The sequence below is a fragment of the Clupea harengus genome, chromosome 24, assembly GCF_900700415.2.
Source record: "Clupea harengus chromosome 24, Ch_v2.0.2, whole genome shotgun sequence".
Lineage (NCBI taxonomy): Eukaryota > Metazoa > Chordata > Actinopteri > Clupeiformes > Clupeidae > Clupea > Clupea harengus.
The window spans coordinates 15,953,159-15,965,074 of NC_045175.1; the positions used below are offsets into that span (position 1 = coordinate 15,953,159).

An 11,916-nucleotide genomic window follows, 5' to 3' on the forward strand; every position below is an offset into this window, starting at 1 on the left:
TTCAGACAGTGTGTGTGGTTCCATAATAATTTGTGACTAATTATTAGTCTTTTCAAAGTAACCTTTTCTCCAAAACCATAATGAATATTGATGAGTAAGGTCTGAATGGACCTGCGATTGCCCCTCCCCATTGTCACGGCGTATGGCCCATCTGTCAAAGACAATGGCTTGTGAACATGGCTGACGTTCTTGACAGGAGCGTAATTTCTTCACAGGAGCCTAATATTAATTTCTGCGCAGACAACAAACTCCAAACACCGACTTACGTAGCCTAATAACTCTGAGCATGATATTTATTTTACTCTATAATAGTCAACTTGTGGACGGGGTGGGGTGGGGTGTTTTCTCAGTTGCTGTTGCCACGTCATGACCCAATAGCGATCGCCGATTTACCAAGCATTTATCACATGAATAGACTAAATTTTCTAGTGGGTAGGTCGTTAGCAGCTGGGTTGTTCTCCTTACAAAGTGCAAATATATTCCTTAGTTTAAAACTGTATATATTTGAAAAGGAGAAGATACAAGGTTTATGGGGGTGTTATTTTTATGTAGTATGTAGGCAATTCCCCACAATCTGCCCCACGGGGCCACTTAGGGTCAAAAGGGTTAAATGGGTCTCTAAATAGTGCTGTCATGGTCGACTTTGAACTGCAAGATGCACCTTGTTGCCTTAATTTTTTTTTGTTTAAAAAAAGCCATTTAACTGGTGTAGGCTCTCTGATGTGATGTGTGGTGCGCGTGTGATGTGTGGTGCGTGATTTGTTTTGGTGCCAAGTAGTGTCAGCAAGAGGAGATAACTCTTCCTCCTCCTCAGCCTTCAAGTCTTTCCTTAGTGAATTAGCTAGCTAGCTACCACCAAATACCAACAATGGCAAGTACCAAGTACTATGAAGTAGATATGCTGCATAACGTGCCTGCGTTTTTGATCAACGATATCATATCATTTTCGAGGGTGTTAATACAAGACCAGAATGACAGATGAATAGCTCAGGCCAAACGGTGCCCATGCCTAAAGAGGCTGTAGCTTAGGCCTAACGGTGCCTAAAGGGGCTGTAGCTCAGGCCTAACGGTGCCCATGCCTAAAGGGGCTGTAGGTCAGGCCTAAAGGTGCCTAACAGGTCTGTAGCTCAGGCATAGCGGTGCCTAAAGGGGCTGTAGATGTATGCCTAGCCTTATGAAGGAGGATTGTGTTACTGAGTCTTTCCACAAGCAATAGACCACAAATACAAATATTATTCATTTATATTTCCTATTATTCCAACATCTGTCTGTTGGTGTTTTTTTTACACTTGTCAGGACTGCTGCTCATGTAGAAAAATTCTTTGTAATGACATACAAGCTCTACCTGGTGGTGTTTTACCTGAACTGCTGCTACTCATGTAGAATCCTTCTCTGTAATGACATTAAATCTCCACCTAGTGGTGTTTTATCCGAACTGCACCACCGGAGGCAATTTGCCCTGTCCCAGCTGCCTCCTTTCCTGGAAACACGTGCACCGTCATATGCCAATATTGATAAGGTAGGGTGGAAGAAATCAGCATCTAGAGGAGATTTTAAATCTACAGACATGCATGCCCTCTTGCATAATACCTCATACCACTCAAAACATACTCATAAGGGAAGAGTGAAATCACAATTTTTAAGAATCTGCTCTTTTAAGGCAGTCGTTGAAATAGCTGCAAGAACTTTAAACAAAATTTTGAGATTAAGGGGTTATGCCTGTACATTATTTAGATCTATAGAAGCAGAAGTCAGGCAAACTTTTGTTCACCTTGAAATTAAAATGACACAAAATGAGGGCAAACAACTCAATCCATTTGCACATATATATTCATCATCACATTAAATGCAAAATATAAAATTACTAATTTTCCTAAAAAGGGAGCCCCCCCCCTAGGTGAGTGTGTGTGTGTGTGTGTGTGTGTGTGTGTTTATGTGTGTGTGTGTGTGTGTGTTTGTGTGTGTGTGTGTGTGTGTGTGTGTGTATGTGTGTGTGTGTGTGTGTGTGTGTGTGTGTGTGAGCATGGACCAAATAATCCATTTCAAATTGGTTGGGTCCATCAGCACACCAACCCACAATCGCCAGCCCAGAATGAGTTAACAAACGTTGGCCTGTAGTGGGCTACGAGCTGAGAAGGTCTTGGTTGATGGTGTTTCCAATCGATAATTACGCCTGCCTGATAGATATAGAACAATCTGATTTGCAGACTTGTTTTACAATGAAAATTAAATGTTCTCAGAATCAGGTTTTATTGGCCAAGTAAGTTTGCACAAACAAGGAAAGTGACTCTCAGTGTGCTTACACAAAATATACAACACAATACAATACAATACAATACAAACAAACAAACAGTGCAACAGTGCAATGGACTAAGGAGTTTAAGAAAGTATGTACAAGGCGGAATGGCTATATACAGTAGCTGTGAAATGTTGCACAACAGTAGAGCAAAGAAGAAGTGGAGAGTGCGCATTACTGTGGACCTGCTGCAGAACTAATTTTTGATCTGGAAAAGTAAGTAGGGCCCGGGCCCTCCCAGTTCCACCGTACATTGATTTAATTTTCTATCAAAAGCACATATTGAGTAAACTGATCTAATTTAATTCTTAATAGAGTTTGGGAGTTGACAGGAGGTTTGTTGTGTTCGGCGAAAATAAGGTTTGAGGACAACGACACCAGTAGAAAACTTTTTTCTAGCAAACTGTTTGCCTTGTCTCATGAAAATAAAGATGTTGCTACCGATATGCCAAATAAGAAAAGGAATGAACTACATCATGTTTCTTGCCTCAGGCAACATGAGGGACTCTAGAGTGGTATCCATGGTTACAGAAAACTCTTAACTGACACCCTGCTGGTTAAGCAGGGATGTAAAGATTCAAAATAAATCCAAATTTCAATACAGATGTTCAGCCACATCCTGTGCTCTACAGACACAGGAGGCCAACATGGGCGCCAAATTATGTGAGGCAAACAAGAAAATTAGCAAATTCACAATTTGTTATGGAAGTGAAAAAACATATTTATAGTTCTTTAGAGAAACAAATCATAAAATGTAATTATTCTGCCCTCAAGTCACCACTGACCACACTCAGCAGTGAAACTATTATAATTTGGCAAAATGACCATCTCTTGAACTATATTAATATTGTAGGTCTACCGTTGTTTTTCTTTGGTCCCAGCATGACGTTACAGTTTTTCTCGATTGCTTAAACACAATTTTGACTGCTTTGTTTTGTTTTTCATTTCACTCACACAATTAGCACAACCACACACCCAATGAGCAAAACACCTCAGATCCATTGCAAAATGAAACCCTCTTGTAAAAACTATACACTAATTTAACAAAACCATATTTTGTTACCATATGAAACACACACGTTGCATATGACGGAATTCTGTTTGTACCACTTACACACTGCTGTTATAAACCTAAAACACTTTTAGCAATTCTACTTCTCAGTGATTAGAGTAGTGTAAGTGAAGTACACAGAGAAAGTGCAAATATTCAATAAATTCACCAAACACTACACAAGACCAATGCTGCAGACTGATGAAAATATTATTTAATTCTCTCCATATACACAAATCAGTCAAACATGGAGAATCACAACAAAAACAACTAAACTTTTCATAACTGCATAACACTTGATGGCTGTGTTCAACTAATTGCCACAAAGTGTGGTAATTTGACTTGCAGTGCTTTGGAATTGCAAGGAAGTGACATCTTGATATACGTCTGTGTCTAAAGCATAAAAGTGTGTTTAGTGTTTTGCAAATCACTTGTGTGTATTGTTTCGCAAAAAGTGTGATGTTGACATGTGCTTATAGTGGTGCAAATCTGAGCCGTTGTTTTGCTCCTTGAGTGAAGGTTTTGATATTTGTGTAATACTTTTGATTTTAGTGTTTATCCAGTCGTAAAAAACTGTAACAGCAATGAAGCAGATTTATTTCGGCCCCAGCGGCTGTCTATTATGGCTTGCTGTAGTTCCATATCTGACCACAGATTTACATGGGGAAATTGTGGGGGGCGCTGTGGAGTTCCTGTGTGCAGATGCGTCTTCTGCCCCACATGAAACCTACTATCCTAAATGTAGCAGAAGAGCCCAGCTATGAGCAGGGTGAACCATACCCAATTGTAGTATACTGATAAACATAACACTAAAGAGGAACATGCTTCACTACTTTTAAGGATGTAATTGAACAAACAACAATTGATCAAACTCTTATTTTAAGGATCTATGTTTTTAAGTGGATGAAATTTTGGTGGGGCACTAGCAGGTGTCAATATGGACTAGCCGCGGCTGACTGTTACAGTCTTCATTAATTATAAAGGCCTGGTGATTTTGACTGGAGACACAGCACAGTGTTAAAAAACGCTACGATCCTTACTATAATTAATTTGATCCATTCCAGTAAGTAGGGTGAAGGATGTCATGAAGTTTAAGATGCTAGAAAAGATTTTCATTAAAGACTGAAGTTTAAAAACAGTCATTTTTGACAGCATGAGGGTGAATGGAAAGGAAGCAGTGTGCACTGAAGCAGGGGAAATAAAGTTTCACTCATGGGTGTAGTGGTGCAGTTTACCACTAGGTGGCGTCTGTAGATCACTGGAGAGAGGGATTCCATGTGGACAGGAAGCCCTGGCAACTGGGGTCATGAATTTCACTTTGAATCATGCACAATTCACGATTGTACTTGGCAAATGTGAAGGTCACTCAGTGTGCAGCTGTGCTGTATGAAACTAAGGAATCTACTTTCAGATGAAAAACAATAGAAGTATTCTTCCATATCATGCCATACTATAACAAATGAGGCACAGATACATATCAAATATATCAGATAGATTATGAGCTACAAGAGAATAAATGCCAGTCAGTTAGGGAAGAGCCCAATGAAGACTTCATACAAATGACAACATGGCTGCCTGTCCATCTTTGCCTACCAGAAAAATGACAACTGCGTTGGTCTGACACAAGCAAAGACACTCACAATGCGCTTGGCCTCTTTGCATCATGTGCAAGATTTAAATAGGCAATGCAACACAAGCCAAACTAGTTTTTCACCTGTCTTGATCTGACATTTGCTGTCATGTTCTTCAATGCCAACACGTGTCTCCACCTCCTCTTTCTATGAAGAGGAGCGGTTTACAGGAAATAATTGACAAAGAACATTCCATTGTCACTTCCATATAATCACCCTTAGCTGTGTAGCTAGTAATTTGTAGAATTCCTGCCACCAAACAATGGACCTCAAAACTGATATGATCGTGACGTGACGAGTGTTCTGGATTAGAGACAAATCACCTGATGTATTTATCTAGACGTGACCATGGAAACACTTTACAAGTTAAAGAAATTATGATTTGCTTTATCATTGTTACATTGAGTATACAGTTGACTGGTTAAACAGGTTAAGTATGTATGTGAAAATGAGAGGCATTAGCTGACAGGATGGCCACACCCAAGGTGAATCTGTAGGGTTTAAATAGCGTCTCAGTAATATTAATCACCAAACACAGAAAGGAATCATTGCCAGCAAGAAGACTCACTTACTCATTGAAAGGCTGTGGGAGAATTTATTTTGAAGGTGCCGTCTTGTCAGGACAACTACATTTGTGTAAGTAAGGCCAATTATCCACGTGATAATAGAAATCAAAACACATAGCTGCTGTATTGGTTCAGGAGGATGTAAAATATGGAAGAATTCTTACTTGCTATATTTTTAGCAGAGAGGTGCACTGCAGTAGTAGGGTCCTTCATAGCCCCTTTTATTAGATGCTGAAACCTGCCTTATTTTAGAAAGATAGATAGATGGATCGATAGATAGATAGATAGATCACCAAGTGCATTTGCTATTCAAACAATGTGGGCGCTGGACAAGAAAAATGACAACTGTGTCGGTCTGAAACTAGCAAAGACACTCGCGTTGCACCAGCGCTGCTTTGTGAATTGCTATGACAGATAACATTCCATTGGAATTTCCGCATAAAGTTTGTTTACAATTTTCTGTATATCTGCATACATTTGATCTAAAATGTGATCACATCTTCATCTACGTCCTAACACTTGATAAAATAATCTTCTTTTATAATTTATTCATTGAGAAAAATGATCTAACATGAAATGCTTTGTTGTTTATTAGGCTACCATCTTTATAATACTCCTTTAAAATAACAGTGAAATAATCACATCAGTTTGTGCTGGTCAATTCACATCAGTTTGTGCTGGTCAATCGTGTAATTGCTTCCCGCAGACTCAAGATAGCAATGTGCCAACGTGCCTGAACAAAACTAATTGAAGACCAACAAGCCTGCAGGCACTCAGATGGGCACAAATGTATTTGCTATTCAAACGATGTGGGCGCTGGACGAGGAAATCACAAATGCGTCGGTCTGAAACTAGCAAAGACACTCAAACTCACCATCAGACGCGCTTGGCCTCTTTGCACCAGGTGCAAAATTAAAAGAGCCAAACAAGTATTTCACCTGTCTTGATCTGGCATTTGCTGTCATGTTAAATGTTAAAACGTGTCTCCACCTTCCCTTTCTATGACGATGTGCTGTTTACAGGAAATAAACCGACAGAGTTTATTTGGAATGTTGACAGATAACATTCCATTGTCACTTCCATATAATCACCCTCAGCTGTGCACTTACTTGTAGAATACCTGCTATCAAACAATGGACATCAAAACTGATATGATCGTGACGTGACGAGTGTTCTGGATTAGAGACAAATCACCTGATGTATTTATCCAGTTGTGACCATGTAAAACACTTTATAAGTTAAAGAAATTATGATTTGCTTTATCATTGTTACATTTATTATTTACTGGTTAAGCAGGTTTAGTATGAATGTGAGTGAAAATGAGAGGCTTGTAATATATTATGGTTCCTCTGCCATCATGCCTTATATTAGAGACCAATCAGCAACACGTGATGGAGTCAGAATCGCTGACTCAGGAGAGAGACTTTGAGCTCTCTCTCTCTCTCTCTCTCTCTCTCTATCTCTCTCTCTCTCTCTCTCTCTGTCTGTCCATATACTGGATAATTCAATTCAATTCAATTTCACCAGAATAGGATCTGACTCGCGTTGCCCTGTAAGAGACTTTCAACACGCACACACACGCTCATATGTCCGTCCATAGACTGGATAACGAATTAATTTCCACATATTCAGTTTGCCACCCTTTCCATACTGCTATGGACATTTTAACTAAGTGAGGGTTTGCATGAGTTCAGGTGCTGATGCCATTACATGGTTGTAAAGCGTTTTTCCCGTGGTATCACAGAAAACACTTTAAACACAATGTCACTGTTCACCCCGTTTATAATGCTCGCATCAAACGCATGTAGTGTGGTACCCACTATTTCATGTCCCATTGACTGCTTGTTTCCATATAAAACCCTGGTTACTTCACACATACTGTTACTCACACTTCCTCACTCTTCACTCCCGTCCTGCTGCTCGTATGCAGAAGCATGCGCCACTGACAAGCAGTGTTTTTCCACTTCCCACAGGGGAGGGAGAAGGGAAATGTCTTGAGGGGTGTTGGATGTTCAGTTTGTTTTGCATGTAATATGTGTTGTGTGCGTAGTGTGTGTAATATTAAAAAATATGGCTTTGGGTACATTGGTTAACTTGGTGTTGGTGGTATGTATATGTTAATGCCATTTATTGTGTTGTCTATGGGACTAATGTGGGTAGGGGATCTACAGGTGACGTGTATGGAACTGAATGGGATGATATGATCTGTCAGATAGATCAGTCTCTCACTGACGAGCAGTTTGTTTGTTTCAACAGAGTCTGTCTTAACTATTTGAACAGTCTGGTCTCGTTTCACAAGAGCTGAACAGACTTGACAAGATGAAACACTTTGGGATCTGTTTGATCCTGTTGTGGACAATGCCTCTGTTATCTGCAGGTGAGACAGATTTTGTTATAGTTTATTCTGATATTTGTATTGTTTTCTTTTTTCTTGTATGTATCTCTCTCTTTCCCTCTCTCTCCTTTCTTCTCTCCCTCTCTCTCCTTTCCCTTCCTGCACTTTCTGTCCTTTCCTATCTCTCTCCTTTCCTCTCTCCTTCTCTCCCTCTCCTCTCCTTTCCTCTCTCTTCCTCTCCTCTCTCCCTCTCCCTATTTCCTGTCCTCTCTCCCTCTCTCTCTTCTTCTCTCTCTCCTTTCCTCCCTCTCCATCGCTCTCTTTCCCTCCTTTCCTCTCTCCTTCTCTCTCTCTCTCTCCCTTTATCTTTCTCTCCTTTTCTCTTTCCCTCTATCTCTCTGAATGAATGAGAAATATGTTGAAGATACTTATTGTGCTAATGTATCATGAGCCTTCTTGATTCACCTGTTGAGCCACTGAATGGATGTTTTGAGTATTAGTCACCTACCTTCCTCAGAAATGAAACTCATAATGACAGATGATATGGCGTTTATCCACATTACTGTAACAGGGGTGGAGACAAATGTAAAGAATCTGTCATATGTTTTTTATGTAGCTGAACGAATGTCATTTACACACACAATTTAATTTCCTGGGTTTACTTTCCCACACATTTGATGTTTCTATAATTAAACAAAAGTGTGTAGAGTGGGAAACAGCCTGTGGATGGTTTGTGCCACGCTGACAACACGAACGGCATTGAACTAGCAAAACTTTTAGCTAATGCTAGTTTGGGTTTGGCCTTGGTTTGGACACACCTTTTTTTGAGAAGTGTTTTCTTTACTTTTATTATTTTCTACATTGTAGATTTATATTGAAGACATTTAAACTACGAAAGAACACATATGGAATGATGTACTGAACAAAAAAAGTTTCATCTACCATGTAGAAAATAATAAAAGTAAAGAAAAAACATCTCAAAAAATGAGAAGGTGTGTCCAAACTTTTGACTGGTACTATATAGTACCAGTCAAAAGATAACAGATAACAGATTTTATACCGACAAGGTATGATCTGTATGGTCCCTCTTTAGCAATCAACTCTTAGTCTCCTAGTCTAACACACACAAACTGTTTCTGAATGTTTCCCCACAGGGTTGATGTTGAGGATTGTGCTGCTGGGGAAGAGTGGAGCTGGAAAGAGTGCAACAGGAAACACCATCCTGGGGAAAAAGGTTTTTAAAGAAGATTCAACTTTTGACTCTGCCACTTCAGTTTCTCTTAAGGAGAGTGGAAGGGTGTTTGGGAGGCAGATCACAGTGGTCGACACCCCAGGACTGTTTGATACATCTAAGACACCAGATGAGCTGAAAAGTGAGATAGAGAAGTGTGTCAACATGTCTGTTCCTGGGCCTCATGTCTTCCTGCTGTTGATCAGATTAGGGGTGAGGTTCACAGAGGAGGAGAGGAATGCAGTGAAGTGGATCCAGGAGAACTTTGGCAAGAGAGCGGCACAGTTCACCATGGTACTGTTCACTCATGCTGATCAGCTGAAGGGGAAATCAGTGGAACACAACTTCAATAAAGACATTCGGAACATCATAGACAGCTGTGGAGGAGGATATCACTCCTTTAATAATTTAGAGCGGGATGACCAGACTCAAGTGGAAGAGCTGCTGGAGAAGATTGAAGCCATGGTGGAGAAGAATGATGGAGAACACTACACAAACAAGATGTACCAGGAGGCTCAGAGAAAGATGAGAGAAGAGGAGGAGAAGAAGAGACAGGAGGAGGAGGAGGGAAGAAAAGAGTATGAGAGGACGATCAGAGAAGACGAGCGGAAGCAAGCCGAGGATGATTTTAGAAAGGCTGAAGAGGAGAGGAAAAAACAAGAGAAGAGGGAAGAATTTTACCAAAAAGTAGTTTTAAAGGTTTTGGTGATAGTAGCTGGCTTGACACTAGGTGGTAAACTTGGTAAAACTGCTAGCGCTCTGTTGTTGGCAGCAACAGTATATCTTTCATGAATCATTTGCAGGGATTATTCCCCTTTGACAGAAGAAAGCTCTGGGAAATACGATAGCCGCCTAGCCAGTTTGATTCATTACACGCTAATAGACATGCTCTTTCTGTGGGAGAGGCCAACATATCTGTAACACTTCTTAGGAACAGGGATTTATAGCCTTATGAAGTAGAATTGTGTCACTGAGTCTATTCACAAGCAATAGAACACGAATACAAATATTATTCATTTAGCTTTCTTATTATAACATCTATCTGTTTGTCTTTTTTTAATACTTGTCAGGACTGCTGTTCATGTAGAATCCTTCTAGAATACTTATCATACCTACACTTCTTACCTCAATTGCTGCTATTCTTGTCCCAATTACTGTTCATATTGCATATCCATTTCTTACTGTTCATATTGCATATCTATTTCTTACTGTACATATCTATTTATTCACTTATTACACTTTACATATGCACATACTCTGCACTTTTTGCTATTTTGCACTTCTGGTTGGATGCTAAACTGCATTTCGTTGCCTCAGTACTTGTACTCTGTGCAATGACAATAAAGTTGAATCTAATCTAATCTAATCTAATCTTCTCTGTAATGACATACAAGCTCCACCTAGTTGTGTTTTATCTGAACTACACCACTAAAAAGAGAACTGTCTGTGTTGCATGTTCGTTGTGGATGCATTATACTGTATGTTTCTCATTGATTTTAATGCATGAAATGTGCATCTCACATTGGCAATGCTCCAACCTGTTAACATGGGCGCCGGAATGAAAATCAACAGGTAACGCAGCCAGTGCGCAGAAGGCCGAACAAACATTGGGACACAAGACAATTCAACACACTGAAAGGAAGTGGATTCACAGACTTAATACAACTGACCCATGGGGCCTCAATGAAAAGGACTCGAAAAAGTGAAAATAATAAAAATGTTTTGTGCACCGTAGCTTGTTTTTTGATCTTGTTTCTTTAATTTTGCTAATTTTATATGTAATATGGTTTTTTAAAGCCATCTATGAAAAATGACTCATTGTACTAAATTTAGATATAGAGGTTTTATGATAAAAATGTAATTATTGTTTATATTTACAATAGACCTTGACATATAAATACATATGAGGTAAAAATGAACTGCCATAGACAACTGTTTAAAACTAATTTATTTGAACCAGGGGTACTCAATAGGCGGGCCGCGGTCCGGATCCGGACCCAGACGCAATTAAATCTGGACCGAAGCCAAAATCAACATTCTAATCTAATTTAATCATGATCCAAGCGAGTTTTCATTGGTGCGTGATTTTGCGCTATATATATTGCTTTTCCGATGTGGTTTTTATCTTCCGTGTCCAATCCAGAGGTCCAATCAGGAGCTGTAATAACCACATCACTATGACAACTCACTCACTCAATGTTGGCCGCGAGCTCTGTGGGTCACGCAGGTTGTGTGTGTCAATGGCAACAACGCGGGCAGATAGATTTGTGAATGGTATCTTTTTCTCAGCAAACGAAAATCATGGCGTGCTTTAAACCCGACAAAAAACGAAAAGTTGATTCCAAAAATCGCGAATTTAAGACAGAGTGGACTGACAAGTGTGCATTTGTGCTGCCTGTGGGGAGCACAAAACCGATGTGTTTAATCTGCAACGAGACGGTTGCCCTTGTCAAAAGTGGCAACGTAAAACGTCACTATGAAACAAAGCATGCACACTTCGAACAAAAATACCCGCAGAACTCTGAGGTAAGGGGCAGAAAAATAAACCATCTGCAATCATACCAAGCAACATGCAGTGTAATAGTTAGATCAGCCACACAACAAGAGCGTGCATACCTCAACATACTGTTGTGAGTCTGCCTTTTCAACCGTGAATATGGTCAAAAACAAATACAGGAGCACACTCACTAATGAACACTTACATCCGTGCCTCCGCCTGGCCTTCACACCTTTTATGCCCAAGTTTAAACCACAAAAAACGTGTCACCTTTCACACAAATAAGGCTAGACCACATCACCTTTAGTG

General features: G+C 39.9%; 1 protein-coding gene across 1 annotated transcript; it reads left to right on the top strand.

Moving 5' to 3' along the window:
- The first annotated feature begins 9,038 nt into the window (after positions 1–9,038).
- LOC105890834 (GTPase IMAP family member 7-like) lies at positions 9,039–9,902 on the top strand. Its single transcript, XM_012816924.2, has one exon. The coding sequence runs from the start codon at positions 9,039–9,041 to the stop codon at positions 9,900–9,902; it is 864 nt and encodes a 287-aa protein (XP_012672378.2).
- The last annotated feature ends 2,014 nt before the right edge of the window (positions 9,903–11,916 follow it).

Excerpts from the sequence above, each read along its gene's own strand:
- LOC105890834 (XM_012816924.2), top strand. The coding sequence starts at position 9,039 with ATGTTGAGGATTGTGCTGCTGGGGAAGAGTGGAGCTGGAAAGAGTGCA.